This window comes from Rhododendron vialii, chromosome 12a (assembly GCF_030253575.1).
Source record: "Rhododendron vialii isolate Sample 1 chromosome 12a, ASM3025357v1".
Taxonomy (NCBI): Eukaryota; Viridiplantae; Streptophyta; class Magnoliopsida; order Ericales; family Ericaceae; genus Rhododendron; species Rhododendron vialii.
The window spans coordinates 27,511,626-27,530,066 of record NC_080568.1 but is presented as its reverse complement, the minus strand read 5'-3'; the positions used below and the strand labels follow the sequence as shown (position 1 = coordinate 27,530,066).

The following is an 18,441-nucleotide window of genomic DNA, read 5'->3' as shown; positions in this document are numbered from 1 at the left end:
TGACTTGTTACTTGTGTTGGTTCGTAATAGAGGTGTTAAATAGGCGGGTTTGGGCCAAAATGAGCAAGTCGTAAGTGGGTTGGGTCTTTAATGAATTATTGATCCATTTAGACCCATTAATTATGAGTTCAATTAAGCATACCTGACCCGACCCATTTATTTAAAATCAAACCCGACCCGCCTATTAATCCAATTACATACTAGGAGTATATACTAAAATTTAAAAAGTTACCGATTACCGAAATGTCTGCCGCGAAATGGATTATGCTGATTTGAAAAAGATTATGCTGATTGTGATTTTATTCTCTAGACCGTATTTATCTTGCTTCAATATTTTTCCCGTTTTACTATGAGACAAATTATTTTTTCATAATACATCACATCTTATTCAAAAAATAAGTATTTAATTCCCTTAGCGCAGTATGTTCCTTGAAATTGCCCACAGTGTCGAGCAGATCTCATGTCTTTTCCGTCCACAAAATTTATTATTGTAATCAAATAGACGTTAAGGAGCAAGCCACGTGGTGTCCGCTCTGATTTGGAAAGAAAAAATATTGGAGTGAGAGGAGAGAGAATTTTAATCGGAACCGTTCTAAAGTATATTAGACAGTCCGGATATGCCTAGCGGGTATTACGTGGGATATACCCATGGGGCACGAAAGATTTCTCGCGGCCTGTGGTTTCAAAAATCATAATCCAGTCCAGTGGGAGCGAAACAGTGGGGCAGCAATTACAGGGAGAGAGAGAGAGAGAGAGAGAGAGAGAGGAGCTCTGTCAATGAAGAAGCAGCGGGGAACCCGTTTCATCGTTTGCCGAAAGGGACCAATCGATGAGAAAGTTGTTAGTGGGTTATATGCATGCCTTGTTAGGTTATTTAAGTTGACTCAATTGATGTTTAATTGAGACCCATTAATAGATGGGTTTAGACCCATTCTAACCAAACTTTTAAATGGATTGGGTTGGTTTGGGTCTATTTTTTAGTTTATTTATATCTACATCTATAAAAGCGGAGAGGCGATTTTTAATCGTTGTTTGCAGAATTCAAAAAATCATTTTCAATACCTGTAAATCCTTTCCTTGTGGGACCCGTTTTATAAAATAAAAATCAAATGTGTACAATAACAGGGGGTCCAACCCAGTTAGTTAGCATATAAATATAGAATATTTGTCAGACCCCATAATGTTTTTATGTTATTTTCCTCATTAAATGAGACGGTCTACGTAAGACCCATATCAACAAACTTTTGCAATATAATTTAATATTTTACCCATACCAAATTGTGCATGTTTTCTTTTTGGAACCTTTTAAAAATATTGTCTATAATTCACCATCTATAATACTACTACTTTTTATGATTTCAAATCTTTATTTAACAAAAATTAATTGAGATCTACCAAACCCTATTGAATATATAAAATATTACTATAAATTAAAAAATATATATGAACAATTTTTTGAGATGCTACAAAAAGTTAAGAGACAACAATTTGAGACGGAGGTGGTACTCATAAAATAGTGGGACCCACCGCCTATAGGTATAGCATATAAATACTTTAGATTAGTGAAACCCACGATATTATTATATAAAATATTAAATCCTGCATAGCAAATATAGCACCCAGAAAACATAACTTGATGGTCACTATAGAGCAACCAATGAAAACACTCAAGACAAGCAATGACGGAGATTGAATGCACTACAACAGTCGTCGTCCTCGTCGTCATCAACTCCAACAAGGGTCGGCGGCGACGGCAATTCCGGCTAGGGTAGCAGAATACAGATCTAGGGCCTAGAGGCTTTGAAGGTCACCGGTTGTAGCTTCTAGTGGTGGGAGAGAGAGACCTAAGTGTTACAGTTTCGGCAGTGGCGAGTGGCACATAGTGATTGGAGAGAGAGATACCTGATTGTTACAGTTACAGCAGTGGCAGTGAGCGGCGGTGACGGTGGTTAGGGTTAAAAACTGAATTGTTCATACCAAAGAGAGCCTTAATTTGAGCAAAAAAAAAATGGGCTGCGGCTGGAGATGCCCTAAACAAGCAGCAGTGGTGCAAAATTATTTTTGTTTGTTCTATAGTAGTCGTACTCATTTTAATTCCCCTATCTTAATGCAGTATAAATTTGCGCTCTAAAAAAATCTTCCTGGAAATGAGCTCACAAATTAAAGATCATAAAACGCAAGTTGACAACAAAAGCATCAAATCCAAAAATAGACATCTTCATCATGAAGTACCAGGCAAACGATCAGGGAAAAATTGTTGTGTGCAAACAGTACACTAAATCTACTCTCATCCAAACAACCAAACTTATAATTCAGGGTATCCAATGCGGCGCATAAAGACGCTTGATTCCATCTCTCTCTCACTGGGGAATGGCAACCACGATCCTTCCAGCAACTTGATCAAGATCACGCTGGCCGCTCGATGTGATTTTCCTCCCACTGATACACAAGAATAATTTTCAGAATGTAATAAATCCAATCACCGAAGAACAGGGCAAAAGAGTACTCCGAACATAGAGTTATATACTGTCTCAAACTGAAAAATACCCGCTTCCCAAAAGCCAATAATAGTAAAACCGATAGAACTGACTGTGCAAATGCTCCATACCCTAACCGTCAATACAGTTTTTTTTAAAGTGAATAAAATGGAAAAAATCAATTGTCATCTCATCTGCAATATACATGAACATATGGTGCCTGAAATCCTTCTATGAGGTTCAACACTTTGTTATAGGCCAAACACAGAATGGCAATGTTAATGTATTCAATGGGCAACATCAGAAATTCTTATTTCTGAACTTTCAGAATAAAAAATGAAACGAAAAATCACATATTCTCTCCACTTATTTCATTTGCCGAGTCTTACTTATCATTCCTATCAATTTGTATGAAACTTCTTAACTATCACCTATTTTCTTATTTGTGAGGTAAACCCAATCAATACTTTTAGTATTTCAAAAATAATATTCGTATGTAATTTTGTGTTCAAATTACTAATGAATCTAATTTTACAAGTATTCATAAATCAGAAGGCCCATGCATAACACAGGATAATGCTAGTGCAATTTAGTCCAGTGGGAAACAACACACCATAAAATTATAACTTCCAGAACAATGGATGAACCGAGAAAAAGGTCAGGCCCTGGTGGGTTGTCTCACATTTTTTATGTGGTCATCAGAAAAATGAAAGAGCAGTGGCAATGTTGCACAGTAGTGGATAGAGCATGAATCATTAAACCCAAAAGGTGTATAGAGAAGCTTACCCCTTTGCGTCAAAGTCAATGATGTTCATGTTCTGCAATTGTTGAAGGATGTGTCTTGCAACAGAGCCACTGCTCTTGCAGAAATGGGGTGGGCGACTGCCATTTCTCTTGCTCCCACCATAGATCCTCCGGAAAGCTCCAACACCAAGGCCGCCCCTGAGATAGATTTTCCTTGCCATAGAAGCTGCCATGCAAATCGGGTTTGAGTTATAAGCGAATTACGTGCATGGACAAATTACATGCGTGCGCTCATGGGCGCAATGGATGGAGGAAGGCAAAATGAAGAATCACGCACCAGCTCTAATGTAGTACCAATCAGGGTCATATGGGGCAAGCTCCTTGAACGTACCAGTCTTCACAATGTCTGTCCACTGCGGTAACTCCATCTATCATAGAGCAAAGAAATATCAAACAGACCATTAGAAAGGACCACAAGTAACATTAGGGCAATCATACAGCTGTCTGTCTTGTAAGTTCTCGGATGAGTCGATGACATTGTATACAAATATTGCACATCACCATATGGCCATGAAGTTGCTACACTGTAATGACCCCACAATAACAATGAGAATAAAGGTGAAGGTTACAATCTTGAGTACAGCACAGCAAAAGTTGGCATTTCCAATAACAAAACAGTGATCACATTGATCATCCCCCCAATACACGCACTTGCAAACATTGCACTCTTTAAAAGTTACCAAAACAACATAAGAGCAATGGCTCAAAACCCCCCACAAGACATTTACTAATCACATTGCTAACACAATCTTCGAGAGAAAGTGCAGTAGCTATCAGGGGCGAAGATTCAAACAATACAACTTCGCATACTGGCCTTATTTCTTATGTATCCAAAGTTGGGAGTTGGGAGCATTTTCTCCTTACAAATTTAGTAGTAAAGCTTAAAATTGGATTCCAATATGCAACACACTCACATTCGTGTAATTATGGACAAAAGCTCACTGACCTCGCACTGCCACGCTGGCAACTGTAAATAGAAAGTACACAAGAACTGAAGTATAAGTCCAATCTTGTCATCATACCCAGCATCCAACTATCGTTATTATTTCCAAATTTGACCAAAAAGATAAGCGAATACAAATATGAAACCTAGACACTAAACAAAGTTAGAGAAATGAAAAACAGGTCAATGATGAATGCACAAACGGATAACAAATTTTTCCTCTAGCACATAAGATGACCTACGATGCACTCCTACATATGGAATTTAGTGTGAAAACACTACAATAGACAGCATAAGATACACAGTGATTCATGCAAATTAACAATAAGTAAGTTTATTAAACAAAAGGCACCAGAAAAGCATCTCCGGGCCCAGCTCAAAAGTCAAATCTCCACTGAAACTCAAATTTGAGCAAACCCCCTTAAAACAACCTTCACTCAAATCACTCCTCGACTCCAACCCATATTAAATAGAGTTACACTCAAATATTTACTCAAATCAAGGAAGACTCGTAAATTTATAAATTGAGGCCATTTTGCGCCTTCCCAATTTCAAATTATGCTATTAATAAAATCTTTCATTCCAATTTAGGATCAGTTGGGGTTTTCCTGCTAGAGTGCCTCTGTTCTAAAAATTGGTCTAGGCGGCCCACTAGTCAGCACTAGGCAAGGGTCCAACGCCCAGATGAACATCCTATGCGCCGACTAGTCGGCCACCTAGAAAGTTAGTCGGGTCAGCCTCTAGACACCAGGTGCCCCTCTTCCACCAGCCTAGCGCCTCGTGACTCTTAGAACACTGAATAGAAGAGAATGCTGATAGAGAAACCAACAAATACTTGTCCAACCTTTTCTACGCTCTTATCATCATTAAACTCCATAGCGCATCCATAATTATCATCGCAATTACATATCTATACATGCTTGAGATGGTTCTATAACAAAAAAAAAACAATTGATCTGTCATTGGATCAGAACGTATTCTCACACATAGATCAATCAATAAATAGAAGACACCCTCGAACAAGAACCCAACTATATATCTCCAATATTATACTACTACTCCATTACGCATATGTAATCATCGCCGTCTAAAATCGAGCTTCAACCCAAAAACAAACGCATACAACCTAGCTCAAATATGCGTATAAACACACTGAGACGCAGAGAGAGAGAGACCTTGCCGGAGCGCTTGAGGTGGGAGGAATAGGCCTTGACGAACTCGTGAGGAGAGACATCCTTGACAGTTTTCGCTGCCTCCATTTCTACTCCCATTTCTGCTACTGATGCTGCGACTGTGCGGCGGCGGCGGCGGCGGCGGATCTGTCCTGAGCTCTAGCGAGAGGCTTTTGTGTTCTTGTGCGCTCGTAAGAAACTTTGGGGTAGGGAAGTGAAGCTAGCTAGGGTTTATAGTTGGAGGCGTCTGTAATGGGACCGTGGGCCGTTAAGGCGGGCGGAGTTGGGTTCTGAGCCCAACTGAAAAGGGTTGATTAGTCAGTGGGCTCTAATGCCCCTATAGACCAACAAAAAAACCGGTCGATATGGGTTTTTTTTTTTAAACATCATGGATATTTCTCCCAGTAAAAGATACTCCAGTAAAAAAGATAGTAATGAGTTTACTCTTTTACTCTTTTCTATTAAATCTATATAATAAAACAGAGCTGTGTTTGAATCCAAAAGACAACCAACGCTCCAGATTTATCTCTTCCTCCTGCATAAATCTCTACCACCCATTCTACATAATGGCATGTCCGTAAATTGATAACTTTTTTTTGACCATTTTTTAATCACACATTCCCCTCCTATTTTGGAAATCCGATTTCCATTTCCAAACCTCTCTCCCTCTCACGCTATCTCGCTCTCTCTCTCTCTCTCTGTCTCTCTGGGACGATTTGATTTCCAGACCCTCTCTCTCTCCGAATACGGCCTTCCTCCGCCTCCTCTCATCACGCAGGTTAGCCAAGACCCCTCTCCCTCTCACGCTATCTCTCTCTCTCTCTCTCTCTCTCTCTGGGACGATTTGATTTCTAGATTTCCAGACCCTCTCTTTGAACGACCCAACATCAATTATGCTTTAATCTGACTGCTATTTGGAAACGAAGTGTTACGGGTTATTATACCTTCTTCTTTTTTTGTGCAATGTTGATTATACCTTCTTCTTTTTTGGGGCAATGTTGATTCATGCCATGTACGTTGTATAATCTGATTGTATTGTTTTCGTGCCCTGTACGTTGTATAATATAGATTTTTCCAGTTCTTTGATTCATGCCCTGTTCACATGTTTAGTTGCAATATAGAATAGGACCAACTTGCACATGCATTGCGTGTATCCAATTTGTAATCGGTATGTTCAAGCGGTAGTACGTCTTCGGTCAAACCGGAAGTTCCTTATTTTAATGCATCCAAGGTGTTTGTAAAAATGCCTCGTACAATAATGAACTTCCTTTATTAAATAATTGGACAATAAAAACAAAATGAACAGCGAGGCTTTTAGAAGAATCTTAAGTGAAGTCGAGGTGTGGTATCACTCAATTTCCAGTCCTCGCCTATTGACAGTAGGCAAATGTTAATGGAACACACTTCCCATCTTTGCATTATAAATGAGCAACTGCAAGTCTGCATCAAAAGATGGAATAAACATGCAAAAGAGGAATGATACCTCATAAAAGACCAGGGAAACAATTCTCATGCCAACGAAAACTACAACATCCGCCGGGCACCCAAAATACAAAAGCGAAAATAAAGAAAGGGAAAAGGGACAAAAAGACAAATAACCAGAGAAAAGACAAGTGAAAAAATTAAATGCCATTGCCATGCGATCGAGGAATCCGCGATGGGTAGGACTATGGGGTAGTTCCACGAAGCTTCCTACATTTGTTCCCAAAACCTCAAATTGCAACTGTAGAATTGTTCTGTCATAATTCATTAGCTTCAACTATTATGCTTTCTGCAACGTGGGTCAGTTGAATGGCATAGTGTTTCTTGAGCTCCTCAATATTCAAAGAAATAATGCTTCAGTACATTACGAGACCAATTAAGTTGTTGCCATTCGTCTAGGCCAAGCCAATTGAAGCTTTTCTATTCCATCGGTTCACACAAGCATAGTATAAAGAGCCATAAGTGACTCTATTTTTTCCGTTTCAAGGCGGTGGTCTGCCTCATATCAATAGTATAAAGAGCCACTATTTCAATATTTTCTTTCCAATCTTGGTTTGTGATTTTTTTTTTCTTTTTGCATTAGGCAATGAACAGCAAAGGAAAGCCAACACGTGTTAGCAATGGAGAAAAAGATTCACGGGTATCACCCTTTGATGTATCTTCTATCTTCTATCTTTGTAGTCAATTAGCTAAACGACATTCTAATTTCTCAAATTTGTTTATACACGTATTTCAGGAACAATCCGGTAAAGATATATCAAAAGGAATACTAGCACAACGTGCCCGACGAGAACGAGAACGTATTTTTAAGCAAACCACTGAAAGGCGATCGGAACAACACTCGCTGATAAATACAAGTGTAAGACTCTTATTAATCAAAATCGTGTTTGATTATCTACATTTTCTACCCATGTTTTTTTTAATGTAATTCTTTCTCAATTGTTGACTTTGTACGTAAAGATTCAACCTCTCCGAGACCGGAATATTAGAGCCGATGGGCGAGACCACCATGCCGTACATGTTCCCGAGGTAAGTCTCCATATAATTGTGGAGTTTCTTGCAAACCTAATTAGTACCCGTAATGCAATTTATGTATTTCTTGCATTTGTTTTTAGTTTGTCTTAAATTCTGATGAGTTTCTTAACGACAACCCTTTTCCTTGGGAAAAGAAGATGTTACCATGACAAAGTAGAAGTGTTTGAGGCAGCAAGTAATTGTACTGCTACTATGACCTGGAAAAGGCCTCTATAGGTTACGTTTTAGGGTTTAAGAAGTTATTGGTAGGCCAAACTTTGGACGCCTGAGTTTCAGATGTTGAATTAGGCGAGTAGAGGAAAGTTAGGTCACGAGACGTTAAAGAATTGTGACCTCGGCATCTAGATAAACATTGTTTTGCTATGAATCCTATAGGTAGTTCAGAGTACATCTTGCTGTAAGCAAATATGTATTCCATAATTTTTATGTTAAATACATGGAGAAAAAATGATCTATGCAGTACAAAATGTAAGCATGTATGATCAATTGTCTGTCTATGTTCTTCTTGGACAAAAACAATCGATAAAAAAAACCCCAGAAGAAAGAACTGTGAAGTTTCTCCCCCTGTGATAAACTTAACCAGATGCTGGAAATTATGCAACAAATCCAAATATGCTGCATGTAGTAGCTTGGAATAACCAATTCCTTAAAAAAGACTTTTGCACAACATATTGTGCCAGGGTGCTTGGGGATTCACCTGATCATAGTTAAGGTTTTCATCAGAGCTGTCCAATGCTGCAATTGTCCCAACTGGTCGACCGCGAAAGAACACTAACGAACGCCTCAATGCATCCAAAGCCTCTGTGACCATCGGATGAGTCTCAAACCCATTTGGTGTTATTGGGGTGTGAACTCCAGTGTCAAAATTGTCCATGAATCTACAGGAGTTGTCCACATTTCTAAATAAGGGGTGAGGAGACAACCCAATGGTCAAAATTGTCCATGATTGGTCAGAAGAGTGTTGGCATATTTTCAAAGGTAATACAACGATTTAAATTATTGTAGGTGTGATAAGTTATCATTTTCATTTAATTTCCAGTTCATATTTATTTGCGATGAATTTAATAATTCTTAATCTTATTTATGTAGGGAAATCGAGAACTGGCAAAGAGACATTGGATTCATCGTGATAAGAGCTTTTTTAAGACATTGAAAATTTGATAATGACATTTTATTTGTCAGGTTAAGTTTTACAAAAATATATTTGGTTTGACGTAGTTAATTTTTATTACGTGTGTTGGGTGATTTATTGATTTTGAAAATTTGTGTAAAACTTGAATATTATTTGCATCTCGAATTGTCCTGTACATATTCCAAAGTTTAATTTGTTCCTACCCATTTTTTTTTAACATGCCCTCCTTTTGCTCATTGTTCCACATATATCTTTAGTTGTATTCCAAATATGTTGCGCCGTGCCTTCAGGCACGGGCATTCGCTAGTTTAATTATAAGTGATAAATAAATGATGATTTTATTAAACAACGTTTAGGGTAAAAAAATAAAATTAAAATACGACAAGTGCCATGATAATGTAATTTTAATAAGTTACTAGAATTTTTAAGGCTTCATTCTACTAACTAAAATAAGTATTTATTTTTTAAATTAAAAATAAAATATTTTGAGAGAATAATTTGTCTCATAAAACGAAGAAAAAAAATACTTAAATAGGTCAACAAGTGGGGATGAAAGCAATATTATTATATATGGAGATTTTTTTCCCCCTGAGTCCACAATGAAGAACCTTTAATTTTTAAATACCACGATAGTATGGGATCTGAGGGCCCTGTAGCGCCCCATGCCCCTGATGCGCTACACAGAACAGTGCTTTGTCCGGAGTCTCCACCGTTCATCTCTGCAATCAATAGTCCGAATTTTTAAAAAACTCTTCCACGAAATAATTTTTTAAAAATCCAAACCAACCATAACACTTTTGAACAGTGAGATTTAGCATAGGCGCTGCACCATCCCACCTTATGATAGTACTCAGTATGATACTACTACTACTACTATCAAGGGACTCGGCTCGGGTCCAGTTCTTCCCCTCCAATCTGTTGTCCAGTTTTGACAATTTGTAGGTCTTTCCTAAGCCCACGACAATGATCAAAACCGTTCACTATTTAGAACTCGTCGATAACATTGACCTCGTCAAAAATCACTTCGATTCAATACCATTTGGTAGGAACTTTTAATGCATTAAGTTTCCGATAAACGTGTTAAACGGGTTGCAATCCAGTGTTGCACACATTTTTTATCAATAGATTAATGCAATTTGAAAGTCGCATCAAACGGTATCCGTTCTATGCGATTTCTTACACGGCCTATATTTTTGACGATTTCTAAAAAATGAACGATTCCGATCATTGTTGTGAATCCGGAAAGAGCCCACAAATTGTCGAAACTGGACCAGATTGGAGGGCAAGAAACCGGACCCGAGCCGAGTCCACTATCAAGTGTGTGAAAATAAATTTTTTTTTAAATAAAAAATCAAATCATAAACAATAGTAACACCCCTCTACCAGTAGTTAACAAACATGCCAGACTTGCCAGTTGTCTAGGTCTCGTCCCCCTCTCAACTGTCTTCAACCACCATCTGGATCACTTCTCTCTCTCTCTCTCTCTCCTCCCCTCTTTCTCTAAAACCTAAAAAAACCCCACCTCTCATCGTATCTATCGCCCCACCTATATAATCACACACTCTATAATCACCTCTCCCTATCATTTCTTTGACTTCCTCACTCGATCTCTCCGCCCTCTAGCAAATTCCTCTCCTACAAACCAGGATTCTCCCCCCCAAGATCAGACCCGTCGCAGCGCAATCCCGTCGATCGTCGCCCATGGCCTCTTTCACCGTTCCCTGCCCTAAAACCTCCGCCCTCCTCGCCGCCCCGCGCCCCGCCCAGAAGCAACAGCCCCAGCAATGCGCGGTCGCGTTCAAGCCGACCTCGATCGCTGGATCTTCCCTCAGGTTTCAGGTTAATTCCTTCATTATCTTCGGTATTGCGAAGAGTTAAAACCTCAATTGGCATAATTGGAAATGTGAGCTTGTGGTTTCTGGAAAAGAATTTATCTTTGTCGAGATATAGAGCTGATAGGTAATATTGCTCGAGCTTTTAGATGAGTTGGGATGTTAATGATGTGCTATGGCGTCGGAGCACGCCTTAGACGCGTTACGTTCGTGTTGAAAATGCAAATAGTACGAGCTGGTGGTACATAATTTGTTACCGAAGGTTTCAGATTCAGGGGGACAAAAATTCCTCTCTAGAATGTTTTCCACATTGCTTAAAACATTTCTAATCCTTAGGACTATAATAGTGCTTTAGAGAGAACTAGGAGGGATCGATTATGGGTTGGAAAGAGAGTGCAATGTAGGGGAGAGTTGGAATATCAACCTGACGTGGTAGACATATTGTAGAGTAGATGAGATAACACTGGAGTATTTATTTCTATCACCTAGGGAATTCAAACCACTTAGGGAGTTCTTATCCACTCAGAAGATGATTACCTACCAAACTAAGTCAGTCTTTTGGTCCCAATCAATATGGATCCATTTTCTCCACTATTAAGGGCTTGGTGTCCCGTGATATCCAACAAACGCAGATGGTAGATCTTTTCCGTACACTGATCTACGATAGACATGTCCAAACCACTTTATTCAATTTTGTCTCACTGTATCTTCTAGCAATGCTAGCCATATGGCCCATACCATCTCGTGAAGGTTTTTTTTCTAATTTTATCTCACAAAGTCTTACCACTCATCCATCTCAACATTTTTATTTCAACTACACAAATCTTACTCGCTTGTTGTTTCTTAGTAGCCCAGCACTCCGTGCATCTACTCAAAGATAAATGAGTTACATATTTGTGCATCTTCTTATTCTGTTTGTGAGTACTGAATTGTTCCTGGCACTATGTGGGTTGATTCAATATATGTTAATTGGGGCTTAGTAGCTAACATAGATACGATGGCTTATATTTTTGCTCAAAGTCAATGGCATAAAGAACCTATTTGCACAAACTCTTTAATTTAGTGCGCATCTTGGCAAAAGTTGGAATAGAATTCATCTATAAAAGGAAAAGATGGGTGAAGGGAAGTGGAAGTGAAACAGCATCAGACACTAACTTTTACCTCATCATACTGTAGGTTTCTATTTATGAACAACTAGGGTGGGTGCAAGGGTAACTGAGAGAATTTGTTATCCTTGTTTGAGTTTTTGTGGTTGCTAATCGAGTGCAATTTTGTTCACCCTCCTTAAAAGAGGGTGAACATTACCCTCCCTCTTATTGGTTGAAATAGTGTGGATCCCACCAAAAAGTGATGTTATGCTTACCATGTAATACACTTTTTGGTAAGCATGACATCACTTTGTGGTGGGATCCACACCATTTCAACCAATAGGAAGGAGGGTAATGTTCACCCTCTTAAGTGGAGGGTGAACAAAACTCAACTCTTTGTAATCTTAAGTTATCCATGGAGTCAACATTTGTCGCCAATTCTTCTGCCTCTTTCTTCGGGACTAGTCATTTGCTATCTGGTCTGTTATCTGATTGCTATGGCTTTGGTTTTGATATTCTTACATTTTGTTGTAACTCTTTGGCAGGGGTCTAGGCACAAGCAATCTGGTGCTTTCAAGGTGTCTGCCCAACTTAACGAGGTAAGCTACATGCAGATAAAGAATCATTGCACTTCAATATGCCTCCTCACTCGTTTATATTGGATTCGTATATTTATATTGGCTTTATGCTTTATCTAAACCTACTCTTCGCATGTAAGGTTGCTATCAAGGAATCCTCAAATTGTGCACCTGTTCCTGAGACAAAGACAGAGGAATCTACTGCTGAAAATATTGTTCCAGATGCATCATCCATTACAGCATTTATGACCCAAGTGCAAGACATTGTTGAGTATGTTGAAACCCCATGCTTCTGTCCACAAAATGTTTATATACGAGGCCGAATATCTTTTTCATGGGTTATTCATCTTATATACATCTCATTCATTTATTTTCAAGGGGAAATGGCTTCTAGTGCCTTGAGGCGTTTCATTGCATACCATAAGGTTTCTGTTCATAGTTCATCGCAAGTTGAATGTCCAACTTAATATGTCGGACACAGATTATGCCCCCTTATCCCATACGTGTATCCGAGTATTTATTGTTTGACACGGGTACTTTATGTATGTAGAAGATTCCATGTACCATATGTTTTCATCCTCGGAGAGTTATATTATTTTCTTCATCAGGCTTGTAGATTCGAGAGACATTGTGGAGCTGCATCTAAAGCAGCAGGGTTGTGAACTCATCATAAGAAAAAAAGAAGCTTTGCAACAGCAAGCTGCTCCAGCTCCTACGGTTATGATGCAATCATCTGCTCCCCAAGCTATGTGGCCATTTCAAATGCCTCCAGCACCGGTCAGTGCTCCAGCTTCTGCCGCTCCAGTTTCTGCAGCTCCTGCTCCCTCACCTCCAGTTTCAGCACAGGCACTGCCTAGCCCTGCAAAGCCAAAATCGTCCCATCCTCCTATGAAATGCCCAATGGCTGGAACATTATATCGTTGTCCTGCTCCGGGAGCTCCTCCTTTTGTGAAGGTTTATATTTATTGATTTCCGTACTTGTGCGTGCAAGTGCATGTATTCTTGTGGCTTTTGATTCGGTGGGTTTACAAGCATCATTGGTGTATTTTCAAGCAGTGCCCGCCTTGAGGTTTTGGGGGGCCCAGAGTCCCACAATGAGTTCATGAGATTGGGACAATATAGTATATACCTCATAATTCAAGTGACTATGGTTCGGGTAGACAATGCATTAGGCACCCGAAAATGGTAACAACAGTAAATTGGAGCTTTCAGTGAGATTTGAACCAATGACCCCACGAAAATGAAAGCTAAATGCGCACCACTGCACTAGATTCTCTTTTAGTATACAACGTGGATATATTTTTTATTGATATGCATGCAACTTGTCAAAGTGGGGCCAATTTCCCAAAGCAGGTGTGTTGCTTGCTTGCCCTCAGGGAGGGCCTGTTTGCAGGGAGATTATGATTTGAATTCGTTACACTTATTGCCGCAACAGTTCAAGAGCAAATACATAATTGTTCTCCTTTTCGATCTGATGCAGTTTTGATCTAGTACAATTGTTTTAGCATTTCAATGTCTTACTGTTTATCATACCCAGTGATCAAAATTTCTCTTCAAATTCCCCTGTAACAAGAAACTTTATTCCCCTAATTTTTCCTACGTTATAATTCATTGTCACTGAATCACAGATACTGCAAAAGTGCCATAAAATAGATAAGCCGCCTTTTTCCTTATTACTAATTATGATTCGGGTTCTCCAGGAAGGAGATGTGGTCCAGAAAGGCCAGGTTCTTTGCATCGTTGAGGCCATGAAATTGATGAATGAGATTGAAGTAAGTATCTTGCTTTATTTATAATTTTGTTTCGGTTCTGATTACCAATCTTATGTACGAGTTTGTTATTTTCCTTGTGCTTGTTGAACCAAAGAAAGGGAAAAAAATTTAGCTGGAAGATTTCTGAAAGGGATAACTGGGAAGTTTGAATTGGGCCCTTTTTGGTCTTTAGACAGGGCATCTTGTCAATATTATATTGATAGAACATAAGTGTTGGTTTTTGAAATGCTGTGGAAATGAGACATATATTAGTGTTAGATTACCTCCAAGGCTCCAACTTCGAGGAGTAGTAGTAGTGTTTAGTTCCAAAATCTCGATTGGTGATTCTCCAATTGTTTGGATCCTTTTCTACATACCACACTAAAATGCCCCCAAATACTTTAACACATAAAATTCGTGCAAAAGCAAATTTTAATTTGTTGTATTTGTGTGCCTCGATATTAACTAGAGCTTTGCCTTTTTGGTACTTTGTGGCAGTCTGATCGATCTGGAACTATAGTCGAAGTACTTGCAAGTGATGGGAAACCAGTTAGTGTTGACACGGTCTCTCTCTCTCTCTCTCTCTCTCTCTCTCTCTCTATCTCTCTCTCTCTCTCTCTCTCTCCATTTAGTTCCCTTTCTTTATTTATCAAATTCAGAGTCTATTGTTGTCTAACACTTCCAATTCCTCTTTTGCAGCCCCTTTTTGTCATTGCGCCATGATGAATAAAGTAATTATCTTCTGTTATCATTACTCCGTGAAAGCATATTAAGAGTATAAGCTTAGAGTTAAGTTTATTTCTGTACTTCTCGGTTGGAGCCCTAGTCCATTTGTCTTTTCAAACTCGGCATGTATTGTTACTTGATCTCATAAATTTTGAACCAAGGGAGTTATTTATATGAATGCGAATGTCATTTCTGTGTGGATTTTGCAAGTTTTCTAGTTTCTGTGCGGATTTCCAAGGTTTTCGATGTCAATTTTATTTTATCAATCTTAGAGCTGACTATTTTGTGTCAACCAGAATTCGAGTTTTGTCCTACGAAATTCTATGGCTGGAGGGGTTGTTGGGCTGTGCTTGTGTTGACAGATTTCATACATCAGCTAGCGCCGCCATAATTTATTTAGCGTCCTGTTCACTTTTTTCCGTAATTTTTTCAGTCTGATTTACATGCAAAGCAAACGGCTCAAATGTTTGGACTTCGAACTTCTAAATCGCGGTTTGGTTTTGTTTTGCTTTTTCCTCTCCAAGTGTGGTCTAAATGTTGCATAGACATCATATGCATGAGGGGGGAAAAATCAATAGTTGCGTTCCACAAGTTTTTGACTTCTTGGCCTCTTAGTTGAGACTACGAGTTATTTCAAGTGATAGGTGCATTTATCACTTTAGAAGGAAATCAAAGCAATACTATTATGGGTGAGTTATTTCAAGTGATAGGTGCATTTATCACTTTAGAAGGAAATCAAAGCAATGCTATTATGGGTGTTGCTAATGCCACGAACCACGTTCCTGTTAAAAAAGACATTTTTGGTCGTCGCAGGAACTGTTTGGTTCATGGCATTAGCAACACCCATTGTTCCACCGTTTTTAGCCAAAAGGGCGTGGGTCACAATACCGTCATAGATAGATGGTACGATACCTCGTGTGGTGCCGTGCAACTCGAACCATATAAACCTTATGTCTGCACTAGCCTGTTTGTCGTCCCCTACGACATTGAATGCCGGCCAAACAAATCATAATTTGGCTAAACATGCCTAGGCAAATCATGGCATTCTTGCAAATGACATTTTAATCAACACATCAAATACTAAAATGCATTTAACCAAAGGAGTATTGCGGATCTTACCTTTGGTTCCTTGAAATCGAAATAAAGATTTGGTCGTGTCCTTTGCTTAAACCTTAATCTGACCTATTTATCAATGGATACATCTCATTATTGGGTCAATGTAATCACAATACTTTTAGGCCTTCTCAATCGTGAGTTGGCCTATTCACGAAACATCAAAGACAGTTATCTTTAAGACTATGTTTGCCCCACTAATTTGTGAGAATTTGGTGTGCACCTGATAACCAGATACAATGAAGTCCAATCTTAAGGACTTCTGTTTAACTGCGCCATGCACTTATGAAGAAAAACCAAAATAACTTCAAATTTTGCGAGTTTGCCAAGAATAAATTTAGGAAATAATTCTAGAAAGAAAGAATAATCATGATTCTTCTAAGGATCTGAATTGGTAGACTTGCCTTAATTTATATAGTCATGGATCATGATCGTTGGCCAAGATCTCATTGATTAAAAAACTACTCATGTTTATTCATAATATCCATATCTATTACATTTGACCCAAATAGTCACACTTTTTTGTTTGGTCATATCTGCATTTAAACATAATAGACATACATTCTGATTTACTCATTCAATAATAGCAACATTTGATATTCCTTAAATATTTTTAAAATGGTCAAACAATCCTCCACCAATTTTAAGATATTGAAAAACAAAACTTGGTTGAACTCGAACTTGTGCATAAATAAAGGGAACAATAACATACGAGTAACTCTTAGAAATTATTGGGGGTAAGTATGTCATATTCAAAAACTGCAGGTCGAAACTTGTAAAATTGTGTTTAAATGTCTCATATGATTTTTCGTACACTTTCAAACTCCAAAAATATATATTTCTACATATTATTTATTTATTTTCCTACACCAAATTAAAGTGCTCATTGAGTATTTTAATTTGGTGTAACAAAATTAAAAATAACACGTAGAAATATATATTTTTAGGGTTTGAAAAATCACGAAAAATCACGGGGGATATTTATATTGGGACGGATGTAATTGATGGGATTGGATCGTCTATAGTCCAAACTTGAGAAATTTTTGGGTGCCTAGTGGGCACCAAGTTGTGCCTGCTTAGTGCATCTGAGTCGTCTATTTTGATTTTGAACGGCTCGAATTTGAAGAGAAAAAAAGAGTTTTAATTTGGACCGTTCAACACAATTTTGGACTAAAGGAAACAATCTTAATGTCTACTGCACATAAAGAAAATCAATAGTTGAAATCTGCTCACAAATTCTTCACGAGAAAAATTAATCCCGAAGAATCTCTTAATAAATTCGCACCATTGATTACATAATTAAACGGTCCTGACTTCGACTTTGACTGTCCACTCTAATCCAAAACTTGGACGGGAAGGATCCACTTCTGTCCTGCCGGTGATTCTCCCTTCCATAAATAGATCCACTTCCATAATAATCGACTCAAAAATCAGACAAAGCTCAGCGGCTTCGCAACTGTAACAGTTGCCTCTCTCTCTCTCTCTCTCTCTCTCTCTCTCTCTCCGACCTTCTGCTCTTCTTCTAATGTCACTCTGGACGTTGTCTCTCTCTCTCTCTGGTCTTTTTGTTTGTTGTCTATTCTGGCCATCTCTTTCTGCTTGTTTTTTTTTTTTTTTTTTTGTATTTGTTTTATTCGTAAAAGACACTGCAACTCGCATGGAGCCAACGACGACGGCCACGACGGGTTCCAAAAGTCCGTCATCACATGCATCTTCACCGCCACCGCGTCGATCGATCACGCTCCCGAATCCAATTCTCATCAACGCAGCAACGACGCTCATGGTCTCCGCGGTCAGCATCACCACCATCAAGCGGTCACCGATCCCGCTCTAGGTCATGGTCCCCCCCTACCCTCTTTATTCAAACTCCCAACAACACCATTACCATCATTGTCGAAGGCAACAACTATAACAGCGGAAGCAAAAACTCTGTTCATGTTCTTTTCATTCTGTAGTCCAATTGCTTATGGTTTGTACGCGATAAATATGCCCAACTCTAATCTTTCGCCTCCTCCATTAGCATCATCGAACAAGATTATATACCCGGTACTTGAACTTCGTGAGGGAGACTACCCGGAGTCTATGTGTTGTGCTGAGTTGGAATCGAAGTTGTACCTTTTCGGTGGTGTGTCCCGTGGTGGTCCTCCTCCCAGACCCTTCAATCGGTACGGCCACTTGTTCACTTTCCCGACAGACGTCTTTGTTCTCGACCTCGCGACCATCTCAACCAACGACACTCACGATGCAACCACCAGACAGCCGTCCGAGCTATTGAGGAAGGGTACTGCCATGAATGTGGGGAAGGCGT

At 39.0% G+C, this 18,441-nt stretch overlaps 2 protein-coding genes across 2 annotated transcripts; one reads left to right on the top strand and one right to left on the bottom strand.

Annotated features, from left to right (window-relative positions):
• Window positions 1–2,138: 2,138 nt before the first annotated feature.
• On the bottom strand, window positions 2,139–5,636 carry LOC131310718 (small ribosomal subunit protein eS19x). Its single transcript, XM_058337894.1, has 4 exons — window positions 5,400–5,636; window positions 3,559–3,649; window positions 3,264–3,447; window positions 2,139–2,439 (listed from the first exon to the last, which is right to left on the bottom strand). The coding sequence occupies exons 1-4, from the start codon at window positions 5,493–5,495 to the stop codon at window positions 2,361–2,363; spliced, it is 450 nt and encodes a 149-aa protein (XP_058193877.1). The 5' UTR covers window positions 5,496–5,636; the 3' UTR covers window positions 2,139–2,360.
• A 4,796-nt stretch (window positions 5,637–10,432) lies between these two features.
• LOC131310949 (biotin carboxyl carrier protein of acetyl-CoA carboxylase 2, chloroplastic) lies at window positions 10,433–15,229 on the top strand. Its single transcript, XM_058338226.1, has 7 exons — window positions 10,433–10,884; window positions 12,511–12,564; window positions 12,684–12,814; window positions 13,152–13,497; window positions 14,244–14,315; window positions 14,793–14,858; window positions 14,994–15,229. The coding sequence occupies exons 1-7, from the start codon at window positions 10,747–10,749 to the stop codon at window positions 15,015–15,017; spliced, it is 831 nt and encodes a 276-aa protein (XP_058194209.1). The 5' UTR covers window positions 10,433–10,746; the 3' UTR covers window positions 15,018–15,229.
• Window positions 15,230–18,441: the final 3,212 nt, after the last annotated feature.